At 40.5% G+C, this 22,791-nt stretch overlaps 2 protein-coding genes across 2 annotated transcripts; one reads left to right on the top strand and one right to left on the bottom strand.

Annotated features, from left to right (window-relative positions):
* Nucleotides 1-486: 486 nt before the first annotated feature.
* LOC121795732 (protein TSS-like) lies at nt 487-20,415 on the bottom strand. The gene is made up of 23 exons (XM_042194331.1): nt 20,176-20,415; nt 20,023-20,084; nt 11,806-11,898; nt 9,122-9,194; nt 8,693-8,977; nt 8,340-8,404; nt 8,092-8,223; nt 7,927-7,968; nt 7,329-7,853; nt 7,081-7,238; nt 6,406-6,895; nt 6,145-6,207; nt 5,957-6,058; nt 5,243-5,563; nt 5,093-5,185; nt 4,903-5,004; nt 4,701-4,805; nt 4,272-4,405; nt 3,924-4,107; nt 3,627-3,758; nt 3,437-3,549; nt 3,038-3,119; nt 487-2,955 (listed from the first exon to the last, which is right to left on the bottom strand). Exons 1-23 carry the CDS (start codon nt 20,243-20,245, stop codon nt 862-864), a joined length of 5,520 nt encoding a protein of 1,839 aa, XP_042050265.1. The 5' UTR covers nt 20,246-20,415; the 3' UTR covers nt 487-861.
* Nucleotides 20,416-22,034: 1,619 nt separating this feature from the next.
* LOC121796893 lies at nt 22,035-22,427 on the top strand. The gene has a single exon (XM_042195661.1). The coding sequence runs from the start codon at nt 22,035-22,037 to the stop codon at nt 22,425-22,427; it is 393 nt and encodes a 130-aa protein (XP_042051595.1).
* The last annotated feature ends 364 nt before the right edge of the window (nt 22,428-22,791 follow it).

Genomic DNA, 22,791 nt, shown 5'->3' with positions numbered 1-22,791 from the left:
TAATTACTTTTTTTTTCTACTTATTTCTTACTTTACCAATTATATATTAAAACCCCCACTCAACTAAAAGTGCACATTCTTGTAGGACGGATGGAATATAATTTTATTTGTATGAGAAAATATGATTTAAATGAAATTTTCCCTAATTAATCTTGTAACTGTTCCTTCATTTTAAAAAATTAACATTGTTTCTGCTGAAAACTGTGCATTAGTATTTTTTTGGATGATGAATTAGAGAAAATGTTCCAGGCATTTAGTTAGTTGAATTGTACTTACAATTTTCTGGCGTTTTCCACTGCTTCTTTTTGGGCCCTCCCTCATGATAGTTTGCAGACCACCCCTACTGCCGCTGCGCTTCTTCTACCGGCGTTGCTCACAGCTCATTGCACCGCCGCCTTATTCATGATCATGGACTCCCGGTGCAGCTTGCTTGCCTGATATTTTGCCCGTAAATTTCTTTAAACCATGTAGAGAGATTCTAGAGGCTAACTCAAACCCCTATTGTTTGTTTCCTCTTTTAAGTTTTCCTACTTGTAGGGAAGCTGAAAATGAGCAGTTTCATGCAAAAGCAGCATTGGAATCTATGTCCAGTTATTACAAGAGGAGTTAGTGTCTCTTCAAAACTTTAATATTACAAAACTTGAAGCAAGGCGCGGAAAAGTGTTTGAGCTGTCGGCAGATTGCTGCATCACTTCTTCAAAATCAAAACTCTCTGTTGAATGCCTGACTTGATGATGTTTCAACAAATGAGCTAGAACGATATCAAACTGCATCTCCTGGATTCATACAGAACTTTCACCAAGAGGGAAGAAACGTTCTCTGATTAAGAGGGGACTTGTCTAACTAAATATATAAAGCCTTCTAATTTGCTGCCTCAGCAACATCTGCTTCTTCATCACTGTAATCACCCCAACGTTTGATTGTCTTTCCTTCTACAGCCACCGTGTCCGTACTCCTAAGATCTGGAGATTCTGCATCTGCATTGGTACACTCTCCTGCAGGTTGACAATCATTATTCTCTACTGTCTGTTCAGAATGAGTTTCTTCATTAACATTTTCCTGTACTTTTGTTGTTTCTGAATGGATGGTTGTTGAGTAGATTGATGATTTCTGTCTATTCCCCTCTGACATGGCACAATGACTGACTTCTTCATCAGCTTCAGTATTCTCTTCTGCAGGAGAATCTGTTGGATCTACTGAAGATACTGGGAGGCCATCTTGAGTTTCGGGTGTACCATTTGGTAACGGTGGGAGGCCATCTTGAGTTTCGGGTGTACCATTTGGTAACGGTGGGAAGCCATCATGTGCCGTTGCTACCCCATTTGGTGACAGAGAGGTAAAAGGAACACAGTTTTGTGTAGCAATATAACCATTTGGGGAAACAGAATAGCCATTTGTAACCCATAATTGACCAGGTACAAACTCATTTGCATGTGGGTTCATTATTCTTGGAGGGTTGAAGTGATTTGGGTCCCCATTGTTTTCAGCATTGTGGAAAGCAGGCCTATTCCGTGGGATACGGCTACCAGATCTGTTATAGCCACCTGATAGGCGAGGACCATATGGAACTCTAGCAGTAGCAGATTGATGTGGTGATCTACGGGCAGGGTTAACTGTAAGCACAGGTGCTATATTCACTGGAGGTGGCAATATTCCACCGTGCTCTGTATAGCCAGGTAGGGTTATAGAGCCAAAAACTGGAACTGTTGACGGAGTATATGGAGGAGCTGCAGCAGATAATTTCTTGGATATTTCCTTATAAATCTCTGTATCAACTTGCTTTTCAGCTTCAGTGGGCGACGGAGCAACACTTCCATTAACTTGGTTCGCTTCCTCATCTGTCAGCAAACCTACACTTTCATTTCCGTTACATGAATCAGCCTTCTTCTCTTCCTCCACCTTTTCTTTCAAACCAGAGGCATTATGAACCTCCAACTGAGTGCCAGTACCCCTAGAGTCTGATGGAGATTCAAGATCGGTCATCACTTGCGTTTCAGGTCCTGAGCTTGATTCGTGCCCATTGTCAGCTTCCACTATTTGAACTGTCATTTCTAGTTCACTATCAGTTACAGTATCATTGGAATTTTCAAAAGCACCTTTAGTCGCATGTTGATCTTCCTCCTTTCTATTTCTATTCATCTCACTTACCTCAACTACAAGTTTTTGAGTATGATCTGCCTCCACTTTCTTTGATATTGATACTGTTGGATCGGGCCTATTCGTCTCCTTGATCAGCTGCAGATTTTCTTCTGCAGAGCTCTCCCCATAATTTTGCTCCGCAACAGCCTTAACAATGGTACCTGGTGGAGCTAAAGCTACCTCTTTGTATGAGAAAAGCTTTCCAGCAGCATGGACACTTACTGAACTAGCAATAGAAGCTTTAGCAACTTCACCACAAGCTGGGCTTGGAGTATTAGGAGCTGATTTTGCATTGGCCGATTTTGCTTTGGCACTACTAGCTGGTGTAGAAGGATCGTTCTGCTTTAGCTTTAAGCTAGCACTCTTGACAAACTTTTTAGGACCCTGTGGAGCTGGGCCAGATGAAGCTACATCTTCATTTGGACTTGTTTTAGGAGAGCTGAAACTACTTGGTTTACCTCTGGACTTAGACGGATGAGAAGCAACCAGAGAGTTGGTGTTCAATTTTGCAAGGCTCGGCCTCTTGGAAGCAGAGGGCCTGCGGCCTATAAGAGAGCGCCCCTTAGCCTCTTGCCATCCTTCTTCACAGATATCCTCCTTCCCAATGCTATCATTTTGGTCCAACAATGTTTTATCTTCTAGAAATGAATCGGTTTTCTTAATCGTGTCCACAAATTGAGGCTCAAATTTGTTTTCCAATCCAGATCTATTTTCTTTATCACTGGAGTTCTCTGCAACAGGTTCACTTTCCAATGTGAGCTCGCCATTTTGATATTCATCCACTGTTTCTGAGTTTGGACTAACTTTTCCCTTAAGCTGTACAACAAAGATGATACCTTGGTCACGGAATGCCACAGAAGACAAAAATAACAAAATTTATTAGAAACATGATTTTAACCTTGGCACGAGCTTGCTTCTTTTGGGCTTCTCTTGCTTTCATCTCTGCATCAGGGGTTATGTAGTCCAAAAGGTCCGAAACACTAATTTCAGAGATGAACAACAAAAATTTTGCAAATCAGCTTTTCGAATCAATGTTGACTACTGAATCCATTAAACAAAACAACAATGTCTTTTCTGCATAATTTTAAGACATTTTTATTGATCTGTAGTGAGAGACGGACCAACCATCAACTACTGAACTCATTAAACAAAATAACAATGTCTTTTCTGCATAATTTTACGGCATTTTCATTCATCTGTAGTGTGAGACGGAACCACCATTAACTATTTCTGTCGTGCAACGTGACAAAAAAACATGTGTATTTAAATTTAGAAATAAGTAGAATGGAATTTCAACCTCAAATGGCCTTTGCTAGAAATAGAGGCGTCTGGTTTTGGAGTTCCATTGCGTGCAGCTTCTTGCTGCTCCAGCGCCTTGGACTCGAAGTATTCTAGCCATGCAGCTGCATCCTGTAGAGATTTCGGACAAGGTAAAGAAAAGGGTCACCACCAAAAGTCATTCTTTAATGATCAGACAAGAGCATTACCTGTGTACGTAGATCTTCTGATCCTAGTTTAGCCTGCAGTATCTGAAGTGTGGTCTGTTCGTGTTGAACACTTAGGGAATATGCTTCCATCAACGAGAGAGCGATTGCAATAGCATGATAGCTAGCCGCTGTCTGGAAAAAACAAGTAATGAAAAGGCGGAGATTCAGTATATAAAAAAACTTATGCCTTCTAGGCGTCGCCATTAGGCAATAGTTTCCCTCATCTTCCTATTGGAAGACCTCTATTACGAAGGTTTATCATTTTACAATGCAAAAAACACAAAAAAAAGAGATTACTTGTATATGATCAGCTCCCAGAAGTCTTTGGTTACACTTGAGAGCCTCATGGAGATATCTAAGAGCAACATGGACGTTCCCCAGACCTTCTTCCATCATAGCTACGTTGATATAGGTGGCAGCAGTATTTGGGTGAGAAGGACCGCAAGTTAGATGCAGTAGATACAATGCACGGTTGACATATCTGAAAAAAAATTAGTTCAGTTAAAATATAATTAAGGATATCCAGAAATTCTATGATTTAGCCATCTGATGCTTTCATGTTCCCTTGTTTCCATATATGGTGATATTATATGTGTACATGTAGAAGGGCCATAATGCAAAGATACAGAGAATATCTTTACTTACTTCAGTGCCAGCTCAGTGTGTTGGAGTCTATAGTAGAAGACAGCTAAATCTCCATAGCTTTTCATTGTGTCTGGATGATCCAGACCAAGCTCTCTCTCATTGATATCTAAAGCTTTTTGCTGGTAAATGGTGGCCTGTTCATACGATAAAACAATTACATCAGAAGTTTATTAACAAAACTATATTAAAGTTAAAAGATTTTTGGCATGCACAGCGCTGTCCAAATTAAAGTGCACGAAACATAGTTCAGCAAAAGAATGGGTGTTTCTTTGAGCTGCAGATGTAATGGAGAAGAGTGTTAAGATTGCCCTTTTCTGTGACATTACATGCTTGGCTCAACATTTTGCATATACTGTTACTAGAATATTAATATTATTATGTTATCAGCTAATCAGGGACTCTTCATTGTTATGGATTGAATCCTCATACCTGATTAAAATCCCCTGTGTGGTAGAGCACCACAGCCAACAGACTATATGCCCCTGCTGTCATTCGATGATAAGGGCCACAGACAGAAACCAGTTTCGAGAGTGCCTACAAAAGAGAAAATAATTATTATAGTTGTTATCTCACTCCTGAGCATAATTTGATCATTATCTAAAGCCTCTCAAGGACAGGGGTATGAACTTACCTTTGTTCCATAATTAACCGCTTCCTCCAGTTTGCCCTTGTCCAAGGAAGTCTTCGATGATTCCAGAAGTGTGCGTCCATCAGCAGATGAGCAAGCGACGTGCTGTTGGAAAACAAATTCTATGAGAACTACTTGAAACATCCTCTGAATAAATATTTTGAATTTTTTCAAATGAATACTAACAGCTTACTTTATAAATAGGCACCATGCTGATTATATCTGATTTTTTGAATGGGAAGGGAGAGTCCATATCATAGTCTCTTGGAACAAGTTCAAGCCCAGTCTGAAAATAAATAAATTAGTAGCTACCTTCTTAGCTAAGCAATCTAAATTAGCTTACTTTGTGGCAGAGTCCTCGAAGAATAGCAAACTTTCTTAAATCACTGCGTGCCTCATCCTTCCATTGCCAGCCAAACTTTTTGAAAAGGAATGTCTCGACCCACTTCCATTTCAATTCATCATCATTATTTACATCTGCATCGCCGCTTTTTGCAGCAGGTGTCCCCAGCAACAAATTCAAACAAGAAGCAATAGATGAAGCCATATTAACAATATCATCAACTGCAGCTAAAACAGCCTGAAGGATATGCTTATATGCTCGAACAACCATCTCGTGAACACAAAGGGACTGAACATGAGGGAGCTTGTCTGCTAGTTCAACCTGATAAGGATGATTCAAAAGGAAATAGGTTGGGGAAAAACTACGAGAGTTAACAACAACACATAATGTGAGACTGGCAAAAGGCAAACAGTGGTGGAAAAAGTCATCATAGGCCTAAACATAGCATTTGAGAAGTTTAGAGGAACAATGTTAGCAATTCATGACATACATCAAAAATTGAAGCACAAAACTCCTGAGCCTGGCAAATCCTGCTTTTTCCCCAAAACTTATGGTATGCTTCTATAAGTGGAAAATATCCAGGTTATAGATGCATGTGACATTTAAACCAACTAATATGTACAGTGGGTCGACATTTTAGATGGACAAGGAGTATGCAGTGGAAAGCAATCAGGACATCAACTATAGATAAACAACAAAACCAAATGAAATTACCACACGGCCCAAGGAGCACATCTGCAAACCCCTGGTATGCATGAAATCTGTCAGCGTCCGACCATCAACTGGTGAAAGTTCAAGTGACCCGAAATCAGCAACCTGTCAGAAGAAAATTGAAGAAAATAATAAATATCAGTTCCGAGGTTCAACTTCAGGTTAAAGATATGTTCTGAATAAAAGATTACCAATTTTGGAAGGGCCGTTTCAGCATAATATTTGTGTGCCATTTCAATCAACTCTTCAGGTGACTGCAACCACCAATTTCCGGATAGATTAGGTGTTAAATTTTCCACTATTTATAAATCAAAAGGTTTTGTTTCAACTTGTTACAATTCCAAAAGAACCTTTCTAGATTATGAACTTCCCAAATCACCTCTTGAGAGATGTAAACCTGATTAAGAATAACAAAACAGAAAATATACTTTATGACAAAGCAGAAAGGCGACCTTAAGGTGAAGACCAGTTTCTGATTCTTTAAGGCGCAAATATGATGATTCGGGAAGCAAATTTTTCCATATAATCTCTTTGTCATCTTTTTCAATGTCCTTGTTTGAATCAGAATAGCAATTAGCAGAAATTTCCTTGTTGGGGTCAGATTTATTTATTTGATCGCCTGACTTCTTTTTTATATCCTTCAGCAATCCACCGTTCTTCCCAAGACCCTTGACAGCTGGCTCAACTTTGACGTCTTCATTCTTTTTAGCCTCATCTTTACCTGAAGCCTGATTTTGCAAGTGTTGCACCCAACATGCACCAAGCTCCCATCTAATGGATTTTTTAAGTGTCGAATCATCACCCTGAAGTGTCTTTAGACTCTCGGTTAGCACCTGCCTTACCAAAGGCCAACTGGAGCGTAATTCTTCCAGATCAGCATTCGGAACTCTTTGAACCGTGTTGGGTGATTGGGGTGTGGCTTTGTGCAACAGCATTCTCAAGCTGGAAACATAAATAAAAAACAGAGTGATTCATTAGTCCAGGATCACATAACTCTGTCACAGTATGTTTGTAGCTAAAAAACTCAGTTTTTTATGAATGTGGAATTTGAACAGCATGAATGTTTTTTCCAAAGTTAGAAGAATCTGAAAAATATACAAATATCAAGTAGAACTATCTCTACTAACCTATTGATATTTAAAGCATTGGCTCCTCCTTCAGGATGGTCTTCAATGTCAATATCCCGAGGAATGGGTTCGCCATTCCAATTTACCACAGCTGCAACTTTAACAATGGCTGTGTGCCCACAATGTCTAACAATGACAACACCTAAAGTAGAAGTATCCTGTATGGACCAATGATCTCACAGTAAGAAATATAACTTCACACATTGCCGGGAAATAGAAGAGAAAAATTAATAGTTACTGAGACAAACATGTACGGTTGCATTTTCATCAGCAGTTATGCCTTTTAGCAAGTTTCTTTGAGTTACTTCTTCATGCGTAATTCCAAGAACCTTGCTCCCATCATTTTTGCTATCCAACTTGGTGCTTCCATCTCGGGGATCTTTTGCTACGCTAATGAGTAGATCTCCAGTTCTTTCCTCATGTAATATTGATGAACCAGGATAACTCGCAGACTGCTGATTGTTTTCTATTAGATGGTTTATAGCAGCAACAGCTTTGAAAACCGAAACATCAACAAGTAGACTGTGAAGGAGAAAGGCTTTCCTATCTCTAAGCTGACGCTCCTCAGATGTTTTACATGGCATTGCTGCCAAGATAGCGAGCTCCTTTGCCCATGGCCTGTAGTCGTGCTTCCCGTCTCTTCCTTGTCCGCCTCCACTTCCTCCCCAACTCTCATCTTCAATAGGAAGGGGAGGGAATATAGAGGGATTCTCAGAAACAACAGAGGGTACTAACCAAGTGTTTGCTCGAAAACCATATGGAAGATTCCCAAACTGAGAGATTACAGGTAACGTTATTCATGTATCCACAAAATCATTTTAGGTTTTTAAGTTCTAAATCACTCACTTTGTTGTGCTCGGTGAAAGCTTTCATCAGAGCCTTAAATGCCTGAGCCAAATAGGTATAACAGAAGGAGATGAACTTCAGAGAATAGACTGATGCAAACAGATTTGAATTGCAGAATTTCGAGAATAGGAGAAGCTTAACAGGATAAAGTTTGTCTTCACTTACAGAATAAAAAGTTCTGCTTATCTGCTTCAAAAGACCGGCTAATGAGTGGCTTACAAGATTACGCTTTCCGGCTGGATAAAAACCTTTTCGAGAGGCAACTATTGTTGTTGGCTTCCCGGTGCAAATCCGCACCTACATTCCAAAATTGATGGCAAAAAAAAAAAAAACTATCTCAGACAATCTGCCCCATGCAGCAAGAGAAAAATATCAGAAATTCATATTGTGAGCAAGTAATTCCAGATGCTAACGTCAATTTGAAACAAATCCTCATCTGTTTTCTCCTCAAGGAACGGTCGACTTGATCTCCTAATATCTGCAACATTGACATTGAGGATTAATTGGTTAGCAAATGGATGCTATACAAATAGAAGTAGAACATATCAGGAAAACAAATCAAACTTGTGCATATACACAATATACGCACGCAATAGCTTGTTCGTTAATCCAGAATTACAAATTTTAAAAAAATACATCAAACTCGAGCCACCACATCATAGCAGAGTTCAAAACGTCGTACAAACATACAAGGCGCTGATGAAATCAAATGAAAATCAGATGCATACTGAAATAGAAAGCAAAATGTCGAACACAAAGAGCTCACATTGAATAGGTGGAGTGAGGTGAGAGAAAGAGAAGAAGTCGTAGAACTTCCCTAGGCTTGGCGGAGGGTACAACACCGACGCTGCATCCGGCTTCCCGGACTTGGACTTGGGCGAAACGGTGGATTTGGGATTAGGAGAGAAATCAGGAGCAGCATCATGTGAACCGGATTCTTTAGTCCCGGTTTTTGATCCGGTTCGGAGTGAATCGCTGAAGTAGGTTGTGCAGGCGACGATATCTAAAAGCCGTCTAATATGATCCACAGCTTGCCGTTCCGTGTACTCCTCTGCATGGAATCATACACCCATTTTTTTTGCAATTAAACAATTTTACTACTAGGAAATATGGAGGAGTTTATAGTAAAATAAATTGGAATTTAAAGATTGTGTAACAAGGGAATTAAGGTAATTGTATGAGTATAACAAGATACCTTGGACAATGGTAAGGTGAGTTGGTTTGAGAGTCAGAATCTCCACCGAATCATTTAATCTTGCGCCGCGGACCTAGCTCCAACAATTAATCGAAACTTAGTTATATGTACATAACAACAACTACCATCATTTCATTCTGTTAACATATATGTTAGCTTTTCTGTATTTCTACTAAATACACAAGGGTAGGGTGTGTTAAACACAAAATTTCTCCAAAAGAGTTTAGCTCACACCGGTCATGAGTCGTCAAATCAAACTATTAATTTTATTATTATTGTTATTGTTATTGTTATTATGATAGTATTATATTTCTGTATTAATTTTAATTATATATATATATTTGTATGAGCCATAATTACATCAATTAAATAGTCGTCCTGGTGCTTCAAAAAATATCAATGGAGGAGGCATTGCTTCATAAACCAAAACTTTTTGATAAATCAAAATGTTCAAATGCAAAAGAGGACGAGCTGTCCAACTTCATAAACCAAAACTAACATGACATCTTTGTTTATAGGAATATGAGTATTAATGTATTGATTCCAATACATTTATTTATTAGTTATGAGAATACGTAAGTAATAAAAACAATAGGATAATTAGTTAAAAACTACACCAACTTTTAGTTTATCACGAGCTTTAAATGTGGTAAAAAAAATCCTCTCCCCATCCCATAAAAATATAGGCAATTGATGTGGCATAAGAATTAAAACAAAATTGAGAAAGTAAGAGAGAGGAGAAGAAGAGTAGTTCAAAAGTCAGAATGTTATTTCTTCAAAATCAATCTTTTTTTCAAATTTTCAATGGAAAATTTAATTTGTTCATCTTTTCTTGGGACATTTTAATTATGATTTGTTGATTATCGTTACAATATTGATTATCGTTAATAATTTTGTTGATAGCATCACCATTAACACCAATTTACTTAACGTAATCATAAAATAGAGATACACATTTACATACAAATATATTTAGTAACAAGGACATTTCTGTCATTTTACATCTTATCTATAAAACACTATCTTGTCAATCAAACAACATCATAAAATACTATCAGACACTATCTCATTTTCGGCCCGAAAATGTTATCTTAAGATAACTATCTTGCTATTTTCTATCATGGCAATCAAACGAACCCTTAGTTGATAGTGAGACTCACATTATTAGGAGCGTTTAATGGTGGTATAAGTTATAAATAAGTTGATATATAAAGGTGATAAATTAGGATAACTTTCTAAAAATAGAATGCACATATTTATGGGACAGACGAAAATGAAAAGTGTGCATATTTTTATAGGATAAAGGCAATACCAACTTTTGATTAATTCAGGTTTTTAGTATGTTCAAATTTTCAATGATATTAATTCTACGTGGTGACCATCTATGTCATCTCATCGCCGGTTCCACATGGTTTATAGACGAACTTATAATATTGTAAAAAAGTAGACAGACATTGAACGTGGTCAAAAAATACATTAATTTTTAGATGATTTTATTTGTAACCCCTTAAAAATGTACTATTGCTTTTGATTATCAAATTTTAAGTTTTTTCATGGGATCATTGGGATGTAATATACAAAAACTGATTGATTGTAATCCTCACAATGATTCAATTTTATTAGACGTTACTTTGAATTTGTATCTTACTCCCTCCGTCTGTCAATAGGAGTCCCACTCCTTGGCAGCACGGGTTTTAAGAAATGTTAAGAAAAGTTGGTGGAAAAAAGTTATTGGACTAGGGGTCCCACTTGAATATATTAGTTTTAAATGAAATGTGAGTGGAATGAGTTAATGGAAGGTGGAACCTTAATACCATTTATTGTGAAAGTGAAGCGGGACTTCTATTCGCGGACGGACTAAAGTAAAAAAACAAGACTCTTATTCACGGACGGAGGGAGTATTTCCCATTCTTCCAATTTATAATCTAAACATTAATAACTATGAATATGTGATTATAGTACATGAACCATCACACTTTAGCCATGAATTTTAATATTATTAATTTGCCGTGAAAACCAAATTAATTAATACTCACTCCGTCCGCGAATAGGAGTTTCATTTTTCCATTTTAGTCTGTCCGTGAATATGAGTCCCAGTTCATTTTTACCATTTTTGGTAATACGGTCTCACCTTCCACTAACTCATTCTACTCACATTTTAATTTAAAACTAATATACACAAGTGTGACGTATATTTTAGTAACTTTTTTCCACCCACTTTTTTTAACATTTCTTAAAACCCGTGCCGCCAAGACATGAGACTCCTAATGGCAGATGGAGAGAGTAAAACGGTACGATACGGTATGCGGTATGACCATTTCGGCGCGGTATACCGTACCGTTCCAACCCTAATTTTGGCTATTTACCCACAACACTAATATGTGTAGTACGAATTCGCAATATAATTTGGTCTAACTTGCATTGCAAAAATGCACAAATAGTGTTCCCTCCGTTTCATAATAGTTGGTGCATTTTTTTCGGTATAGAAATTAAGAAAAATGTGTGTAATGTACTATTAAATAAAAAGATAATAAAGTAGAAGAGAGGAAAAAGTAGAAAGATGGAAAAGTAAGTGAGAAGAAAAATGTTGACTTTAACTAAAAAAGAAAATAACTCAATTATTATGAAATATATAAAATTGGCAAAATGATTTTAGTACTGGAAGGAGTAGAAGATAGAGATACCTCGTGGGTCAGCGAATAATTGGTTAAGTAACACGTGTCAACATTGACTGCCAATAGCTTTCTGATATCTAGTATTCTATCTGTTGATATTCCCTGCAATTCGAAGATTGCTGTTAAAATAATGCATTCTTTGTCTGAAAAATTAATCTTAAACACAAATTTTAATAATATAAAATTGACAGAATTAATAAAAATAAAAATGATTAAAATGTTTTAGCAGAAAATAAGACTCAACTTATAATGGAAAAAATGACTAATCTTAAAAGATAAATAAAAATAGAAAAGCAAGATTTTTTATACAAATTAAGTCACCATGCCTAATAAACTCATTCCATTAGATATCAAATTAATATATATTGAGACGAAATTTAAAGTTCTTTGTTAAGACTTAGGCCACCCGCAACGCGTCACGCGGGTGGCCAGTGTTTCGTTCTGCAGTGACGGAACCGGAGTGGGACGCGTTGCAGCGTCTCGTCCCGTCACCAGCCCGTCACGCAACCTGTCCCGCAGCGACGAAACACGAGACGGCTCGCCACGCGCCGAGGCGACGTGGCGCGCTCCCAGGCCATGCGTGACGCCCACTCGCCGTCCCGCGAGTTGGCATCGTCACGCTGACCCAATAATTCATTTTTTAAATCGGATTAAATAATAAATAAATAAATAAAAAATGTTAAACGGTAATATTACCGTTAATAGAGCCGTTTTTCCTTTTTTTATTATTTTTTATTTTTTTTACTCTATAAATACTCCTATTTCATCCTCATTTCACACATAACTACACATTTATTCATCCCAATTCATCTCCATTTCCTCTCCAATTTTCATCTAACATCTCAACACAAAATGTCCGGCGATGGCGGCTCCGGCGCGTGGGATCTCAACGCATTCGGCGACTGGGGGAGCATGTACAACACATTGGGTGGTTCCGGTTCATCGACACCGGGCTCGATGCCGGGCACCCAGGGTTCGGGCACGCCGGGGGGTACCAACCACCCAATTTTGATGTTGATGCATACGCTCATCCCTCCGCCCCGCGGTATTCGCAGGGATTATCCCAGATTCGGGAGGATTATCCGGTTCAACCCACTCCGGAAGAAGGCCGAGGCAGGGGAGGCTCCAGGGCGGAGGCGGAGGCAGAGGAGGAGGAGGAGGGGGATCTAGGTCGGCATCCATACGGCCTCAAAGAAACGCTGGCGGTGTACAACGCCTGGATCAGCGTCTCGTACGATCCCATCATCGGGAATCAATAGCCCCGGAAGTGCTTCTGGGAAAAGGTCACCGAGACCTACCACGAGATTAAGCCGAAAAAGACCCGCCGCCGCACATATAAGATGCTCCGCGCTCACTTTGACAGAGTCGAAAGAGAGGTCAAACGATTCTGCGGCATCTATAAGAATGAAGCGGCTCAATACCAAAGCGGAGCCACGGGAGCCGACATTCTGAGGTCGGCTTTGCGGGTCTACTACGAAGACACCGGCAAACAATTCAAATGTGGCGATGTTTGGGAGGTCGTCAGGGACGAGGAAAGGTGGGCCGGGGGTGTGCGGTCCAGCTCGGGCTCGGGCTCGACCTCGAAGCGCACGAAGCACACGACGAGTGGCCAATACTCGTCTGGTGAGGGCGGTTCGGGCATCGGGCCACAAGAGTTTGCCTCGCAGGAGGAGGAGACCCTGGCAGACGATGTCGGGGGGTCCTCCCGTGGGCGCCGTCGGCCGCAAGGGAGAAATGCGGCGAAGGCGGCTAGAGGGAGGAGGGGCCGAGCCGAATCAAGCCAGGCGGGCTCGGGCTCGGGGGGACCCTCGAACTCCCTTATGTCCATGTATATGACCGCCACAATGGCAGACACTTCCCGCTTTACGCCCACCCAATACGAAGCCTGGCTTAACGGAGTCATGTTTATGGCGGCACAACTTGGTATCCCGCCTCTAAGTGGCCTCAGGGCACCTCCACCGCCTTCGGGGGATGATTCGCCGGAGGAGTAGTTTTTTTTTTATTTTCTATAAAATTGTATTTTAAATTATGTCATTTTTATTTTTTTAGGATTTTAATTATGTCTTTTTTTATTTTTTTGAATGTTAAGTTGTTTTTTTATTTTATGTTGTAATGTTATTTTATTTTTAATGAAGTGTGTTTTTTATAAATTGAATTTGGTGAAAAAAAAAAAAAATGAAATTGAATGAATAGTAATTTAAGGGACGGTTAATGAACGGAGGGTTGCAGGTTCTGTCCCTTAGTTAAGGGATGGAGTAAAAAAGTACAGTGGGGCCCGCAAATAGTGTTTTAAGGGACGGTATAGTGACAACGTTGGGATGGCCTTAGACTTAGTAAGATTAACTATTAAGGAGTGTTTGGTTTGCAAGATTGTATCTCGGATTAAATTAGTAGTGTGTTTAGTTCATAAGATTTAGTCATCCAGCTCAATCTTAGATGGATAATCATGAGATAATTAGTCAGAGCTAATCCCCTATGACTAAAATAATCACACAAACTTAATCATAAATTATATCTTGGTATTATTTTATCTAGGAAACCGAACACCACCTAGAGGTATGGACTTAGAGCATCCACTATAGGCGGACGTCCCCAATAACCCCGCCCCATTTTTTTGTCCACAGCCCCAATTTTTTTGTCCACAACCCCAAATTTTTGTTTCCGCCACTATAGGCGGACACTTCCAATAGCCCCGAAATTTTATAACCAATTTTCATTTTAATTTTTTTGTTTAGTTTTAAAATCAGCTGAATTGAAATAATTATAAAACGAGGTAATTGAGACCGAATATTCGTTGTATTGGCAAAGGTAAAATTATACAACGAACATTTAAAACAAAATACAAATAAAAACGTCGCCACCGTCTAATAAGTGGCGGAGTCCGATTCCTCCTCTTCTTCTCCGTCTCCCTCGTTGCCGCCGGCCGCCGCTGCCCCAGGACCCTCATCAGCCAAACGTAGACGGCGATGGATCCGACGTATGAGGTCGGAGTATATATCCTTGATGAACGGGTCGGTTGCGGCCTCGTATTTGCTGCAGACTTCATGCATTTGTTGCATCAGCTGCACATATACGTTATCCCTCAAGACCTCGCTGGCAATAGGGACCCTTGGCGGCGGTATAGGCACGGGGTGCGCGATCCAGACGCTGCCGACGATCGGCGGGAGGAAATTCCAGCTTCTCTAGCGCGTCGGATAGAAGCATGTTGTCCCGGAGGGCGTGCGCGCCTACAGTGTGTAGCGGAGGGCTCTTCGGCTTGCTCGTCGTTCAGGTCGAACGATTGCGAGCCGCTGCCGCTGCTGTAGTCCCCGTCAATGTTGTGTCTTGTCCGCTTCGGCGCAGGAGCCTGCTCTTACGCACAAATGGCCTTGAATTTCGGACAGTCCTCGAGAACTAGATACTCCTCCTACATTGTGAACTTCGGCCAGCCCTGTGTGTTGTATTGGCCCATCGAAAGTGCCTTCACGTCAGCTTCGCTGCGGCCACTCTCCGCATGGAGCAAGTTGTTCTGGTATATGCCCGCGAACCGCTTGGTGGCCGGCAGAATCCTAGACCACTTTTTGCGAAGCTGTTCTGCGTCACGCGGTCTGGCGCCGCGAGGTTTGAACTCGTTGTAGGCCAACAATACGCGCTTCCAAAAGCTCACCTCGGTCTGATCGGTGCCCACTATGGGGTCGGATGTGGCGGCATCCCACGCCCTCGCCACAACAATGGACTCCGCTTTGGTGTAGTGGACACCCCGTCTGTTTCCGGCTTCCACTGAGCAGCTGCCCGAACCCCCGCTGACATTGCCCGAGCCGCCACCGCCACTGCGACGGCCGCCACCTCTTCCGCCGCCGCCACCGCCACTGCCCGAGCCAGCCCCATCGGACCCCCTGAGTCTCGTCGCAACAGGCGTATCCGGTACGCCGGAACTGAGCAGACCCATCATCGTCTCCAGTGCGTCTTGATCTGCGTCATTGAAAGGAGAGCTGCTGGATTGGAAAGGGGTCTCCGGACGCGGATGGTTAAGGGCGTCGAGGTTGGGTCTGTAATCTCCAAACGCCGAGCGGGTCAGATTCCTCGGCAAAGGTTGGGGCGTGGGAGAAGACCTCCACGACTGAGATGGTGGAGGAGTTGGACTCGATGCCCACAGCGGGGGAGATTGACTCCAACACCATGGCTGGGACGGAGAGCCGCCATATCCCGACGGCTGAGAAGGATAGCCGCCATATCCCGACGGCTGAGAAGAATAGCCGCCATATTCCGACGGCTGGGAAGGATTGCCGCCATATCTCGATTCATGCGACCCGGGTGATTCGTCGTCTCCACCGTGCATTTTTAGAGAGTGAAAGTGTAGATAGTGAATGAAGGAAGAGTGTGTGAAAATGGTGTAAATGGATGGTGGAGAAGTGGTAATTATAGGGTTAATTTTTGAAAGAAAAAAAAATTCGAAGGGGGCTATAGGCACGCCGAACGCCGTCCCACTATAGACCGTCGCGCCTATAGGCGCTGCTATGGGCGACCGCCGCGTCCTCGCCCCAAAAACGCCGATCGTCGGTCCGCCCCAGGGCGGACGTCCCTCCCACTATAAGGCGCCCCGCCGTCGCCCCCTCCGAGGCTATAGGCGCGCCTATGCTATAGTGGATGCTCTTACCAATTATATACATATCTGCATGCATGAGGAGCAACTTAAAAAAGTTATTCTTAATTTTAAATATATGTGCAAATAAAATATCGAGATGTCATTACCAGGCTGCAACGTGAGTATAGTTACCAAGTATACTATTGTAATTTATGAAATAGATGCACACAGCACATATATGCAGAGAGAAAGAAGAGAAATACATCATTAATTAGCATTGAAACAGTGGCGTTTGATGCATAATGCCACATACTCATTTGAGTTAAAAAAAACTATATTTAATTTTATTTATTAATTTACTAGGGAGTCTTCTTCTCGTGAATAAATATTTTCTTCTGAAAAAAATAAATAAAACATGTGATGTTATGCGTAGATAATTTTTTATTCAAAATACTAATTAACATTAATAATAAATTTGCTACAAAGCAGATAAATTCCGTGCATTTTACATCTGTATTAAATTATGAATATCGTAGTAAAAATTAGTGCTAGTATTTTTATGCACATATTCACAAAAATAGTGTACATTTGATATTTTAAAAGATAGTATAAGCCTATTAATCGAGGAAACAAAAGTACAAAGAGCTAAACCGGAGTACAAAAAATATTTGATGTTCCATAAAAAAGAAAAAAAAAGAAAGCTAAACTGGAGTATAAAATATTGTACGAGCTAGGGGGTTAATGACACGATTGTTAAGAGTAGAATTGTCGACAAAAAAATGTTGACGACTTCATTTCCCAAAATTGAAAAGTATTCAATTTACAAGAGGTAGAAAAGGCACCTACTTACTATCTTTGAGCAATAAAAAGTTGATATTCACGCGCTTTTGCATTATCAACAACTCTTGAGCACTATAAATCACTTCGTTTATACTTACGAATATGAGTGCGGTATCACCGTGAATTCGGTGAAAATTTCAACTGACACAATGGTAGATTTACCAAAAAAAGGAATAGTTAAATAAGAAATAAAATGAAAGTATTTTAGACTAAAGAGTCTCTTGTGGCCTGTGGGTGACAATTACTGATGATAATTAAAATTGTACTACTAGTTAATGTTCAATTACATTCATTAATATAATTAATATCACATAACACATCTACGATCTTTGAGCACTAAAAAACAATTATCTTAATATAAATAATATCACATTTAAATATCACCTAACACAATGGTAGGTTGGTCAATAGTAAATTCATGAATAATGTGAAAACATATAGATTGGCGAAATGTATTTTTATCTTAAAATGAAATTGCGGTGGCCGTAATTAAATTTACGAACACGACATGTCACCAATGTAGGCGTTGGACTGTACTAATACAGTAAAAAAAATCAATTTAATTAGAAAAGTCTAAGGCCATCCACAACGCTGTCTCTATACCGTCTCTTAAACCGTCTCTTAACTATATACCGTCTCTTAAACCGTCTCTTAACTACTATTTGAGCACTATTTGAGGGCCCCACTGTCCTTTTTTCCTCCATCTCTTAACTAAGAGACGGAACCTGCAACGCTCCGTCTCTTAACCGTCTCTATACCGTCTCTTAATTACTATTCATTCAATTTAATTTATAATTTTTTTTAAAACCCAATTCAATTTAAACAAACACACTTTATTAAAATTAAAACAATATTACAACTTAACATTAAAAAAGCGAAGACATAATTAAAATTCTAAAAAAATAAAAATGACATAATTTAATATTCTCCGCCAAAGTTTTCCCAAATGTGCTCAATTAGATCCTCTTGGAGTTGGGTGTGGGCGCTAGAGTCGCGTGTCCTTGCCCGAATAGCCAACCGTTCTTGTATAGATGGATGCGCTCCACTTCGCGGCGGACTACTTGCAGTTGAGCTTCCGGGGGATTCGGGGTCGAACCAATTTCCGGCATCGGGTCCTTCGTCTCGGACAATCATGTTGTGCAAGATTATGCACGTATACATGATGTCGACCATGCTCTCCATGAACCACGAACGAGCCGGGGCTTTGATGATGTTGAAGCGCGCTTGGAGAACCCCGAACGCCCTCTCCACATCCTTGCGCGCAGCCTCCTGCTTCTGCGCAAAAAGAGCCTGCTTTGGGTTCGCTGGCCTGCCGCACGTCTTCACGAAGGTCGGCCACTTCGGGTAGATGCCGTCGGCGAGATAGTACCCCATTTTATACCGTCGGTTGTTGGCGACGAAGTTGATGGCCGGCGCTTTACCATCCAAAACTTCGGTAAAGAGGTCGGACTGTTGGAGCACGTTTACGTCGTTGTTCGAGCCAGGGACCCCGAAGTACGCGTGCCAGATCCAAAGTCGGTAGTCGGCAACGGCCTCGAGTACAACGGTTGGGTGGGTGCCTTTGTGGCCGCTCGTGTAGGAACCCCTCCAAGCCACCGGGCAATTCTTCCATTGCCAGTGCATGCAATCGACACTGCCAAGCATCCCGGGGAATCCGTGCACTTGTTCGTGCAGGTTGAGGAGGAACTGACAATCCTCCGTGGTTGGCCTCCGGAGAAATTCGTCACTGAAGGCTGCCCGGACGCCTCTGCAGAAGTTGAGCAAGCACAAGCGCCCAGTACTGTCTCCGATGTGCAGGTATTCGTCGAATATGTCGGCCGTTTGTCCAGTCGCAAGCTGCCGGATGGCTGCAGTACATTTCTGCAGCGTCGTGTGGCTGGGACGACCGACCGCGTCGAACCCTTCTCGGAAGAACTCCTCCCTGGCCGCCAAAGTATTCGCTATGTGGAGAAATAGCGGTTTCCGCATGCGGAAACGGCGACGGAAATAGGTATCTCCCCAAATCGGGTTATCGCAGAAGTAGTCGCGTACTAACCGTGCGGCGGCTTCCTCCCGGTTCCGATTGATGTACTTCCGGGAGCGTCGTGGGGGTGGTGCGGCTTCCTCCGCCTCTCGTCGTCGATCTTCTTCGAGTGATTGTTCCATTAATTGACGCATTTGCTCAAAAGGATCCATTTGTTTGAGTTGATTGAAGATGGAAATTGGAGTGATAGAGAGGATTTGAGAGGAATAGATGTGTGTTTGTGTTTGAAATGAGTATGGAATAGAATTATTTATAGAGTAAAAAAATTAAAAATTTAAAAAATGAAAATAAATATTTAACGGTAATATTACCGTTTGAAAAAAAAAAAATTTTTTTTTATTAAAAATCGATTTTTTTTAAAAAAAATGAATTATTGCGTCATCAGTGACGACGCCCACTCGCGGGCCAGCGAGTGGGCGTCACGCACGCATGGGGACGTGCCACGTGTCTCGGGCGCGTGGCGAGACAGCTCGTCTCGTGTCTCTCCGAGACGAGCTACGCGACGAGCCGGTCGCGAGCTGGAGACGAGACGGCCGCTGCAATGCGTCTCGCGGGGGTCTCATCTCTCCGAGACGAGACGCGAGCCCGGCGCGAGACGCGTTGTGGATGGTCTAATAAGCAGAATAATGAGAATTTTCTAAATTAGTGAATGATGTATTTCTTTACTTGGCACGTTCATGCATTTGAATGACAAGTTGGAGATGAGATAAATATTTTGTAGAAAATTTAATATTTCAAGTATAACATCATAAATTAATAACACATTGTAGTGGGGAATTGAATGAAACATAATACATACCTTTAATGTCACCTGTGAATCCTCAAGTGTCTCTACAGTTATTTCTATCACAGTTGGTAAAACTGCAGAAACAAAATCAAGAATAATTTGAATGAATATGATTTTGCCACCTTATTGATTATAAAATTTCAAGAAAATGTAAAAAAAACCAACCTCTCTCTTCTTTCTTCTTCTTGTCTCCTTTGGCTTTGTGAGGTTTAGTCTTTCCCGCTTTAGGAGCCATTAATTATATGCTTGGTTACTTGTATGTGTGTGTATATTATGTATATAATGTGAAACTCAAAAACAAATTTGTAAGAAACAGTGAGCAAGAAGTAGCCGTTAAACTCGATGAAAATATGAATGAAGGGAAGATGAAATAATTACATCGTTGAGGAGGAGAGAGAGATTGGAAAAGATAGGAGGATAAGGTAACATGTTACCCACAATCCTATTTTTCTTATATACATAACTCAATAAGAATGAAAGGCTGAAATTTCAGCGCAGCAGAGATGGTGCGGGACCCATCTTTTTAAATTAAATTGATTTCTACAAAATTCATCTAGTAAATCTAAATCATGAATTTTAATTGAAAGTATACAAATTTATTAGGAGTATAACGTATTATAAAAATATAACTAAAATACATTCATACTAATTAAACTAACTTCTGTTGAATATTTGCAAGGAAAATTATTTTAAAAATAAGTTTTGAGCTTACGCCGAAATATTTTATTGTGTTACATAGATACACAGAATTTAATTTTGTCTCATGCACATTAATTCATATGTGCAATTGGAAATCTAACGAGTGGATCAAATCAAAATAAGTGGACTCCATTCTTCTTATCATACCGTTGGAAGGATATAAAATGAGATCAAATACTAGTGATGTCTTTCCAATCCAAGTTCATTACACAAATGCATGCCTAGTTAATATTCAGTTGGGTACTAGGTCAAGTTAATGTACACCCACTACAAATTTTTTTTTTCTGGGTATTTGGTCAATTCCGAAAAACTTTCCGAGCACTGGTCGGAATCTTTGAAACATGTTAATTTGGCGAGCATTTTTCGAGCATGTTGATTATGCTCGGAAAGACTTTTGGCGGTAAAAGTTCCCACATATAGTTGCGAGTTATTTCCAAGCAAATATGTGCTCACTAACAATGTTTCTTATGGCTGAACAAAGATTTTGCATTATTAAGACATACGTACTTAGATAATCTGCATCAGTTACAAAAATGGATGATAGGCTAGTTTTCATCACTTGAATTTAATCACTTTTCGCACTTATTTAGTTGAATATTTGTATGAGAAGATGCTATTTTGACAGGGAACTGAGCTTATGGTTCGGAGGCATGAAGAATGAAGATCCGTAGCGAGAGCAAATACTACTTTTGGGATGATCCATACCTTTGGTGAGTGGGAGACGATCAAGTAATTCGACGGTGTATTCTTGAGCCCGATCAAGAAGACATACTACTGCATTGTCATTCATTAGCATGCGGGGGACACTTTGGACCAAAGAGAACAATGGGGAAGGTGTTGGACAGTGGATTCTTTTGGCCGACACTTCATCGTGATGCTTATGGATTTTCTCTCGTTGTCAATTTATGGGAAGACTTTAGGCTAGAGATGAGATGCCCCAAAATCCCATTATTCTTTCCTTAAGTCTACCATTTTGAGCCGTTATGGGGTACCAAAGGCCATCATAAATGATCAAGGTATACATTTTTGCAATCGCACAATTAATGCTTTGATGAAGACATATGGTGTGTATCATCGCTACCCATATCATCCACAATCCAACGGCCAAGCCAAGATCTCCGATTGGGAGATCAAGCATGTGTGAGAGAGGACGGTGAATCAGTCAAGGACAATTGAGTGCGAGACTAGATGACGCACTATGGGCTTACCGCACAGCGTACAAGACGCCAATTGGGATGTCGCCGTATCGCCTCATTTTCGGCAAAATGTGCCACCTTCCCATAGAGAGTGAGCATCGCGCTTAATGGGCCATTCAAAAGACGAGTATGGAATCGAGCAAGTGTGAGGAGGAGAGAAAGCTCCAACTCCAAGAGCTTGAGGAATTTCTCCTAGAAGCATATGTTGCCGTGATGTGCTACAAAGAAAAGACCAAGTTACAGCATGACAAAAATTTGAGAAGAAAGTGGTTTGAAGTGGGCCAAAAAGTTCTCCTATTCCAATCAAGGCTCAAAATCATGCCGGGAATATTGAAGTCCAAGTGGACTGGTCCTTACAAGATCCGAGCAATTCAACCTAATGGAGCCATTAAAATTCAGAGAGTTGACTCTTCTTCTCCACCGTTTGTTGTGAATGGTTATAGGTTGAAAATCTATTTGGAACCTTTAGAAGCATATACAGTGCAAGAGATTCCATTGTATATGCCTCAGGTTTCGAATTAGGGTGATAAAACCTTTTCATGTAAATATTTGTTTTTTGTTTTTATTTATTTATTTATTTTAATATTTCAAAAAAATTAATTAAGAAAAAAGAAAAGAAAATTATCATATGTGTTGAAATAGATTCATTGGGGAGTCTTAAGTTCTTTGGGGTATCGTTTTTTTAACAAAGGGAGCTGTTCTATATTCAATTTTAATGAAGAGATGTGCTCTAGCTTATAATTGGACAGAGTGGGCTGGTCTTAATTAAATGGGTATGGGATGGGCCCATTTTGAATCAAAGGGGAAGAGAATGATTGGCTCAATTCCTACACTTAGCAAAATTTGGAATGAGATTGAGAAATCCGTGTACTTCACTGGAGGAATT

The sequence above is a fragment of the Salvia splendens genome, chromosome 3 (genome assembly GCF_004379255.2).
Source record: "Salvia splendens isolate huo1 chromosome 3, SspV2, whole genome shotgun sequence".
Lineage (NCBI taxonomy): Eukaryota > Viridiplantae > Streptophyta > Magnoliopsida > Lamiales > Lamiaceae > Salvia > Salvia splendens.
The sequence above is the reverse complement of the archived record's forward strand: the minus strand, read 5'-3'. Positions and strand labels throughout refer to the sequence as shown.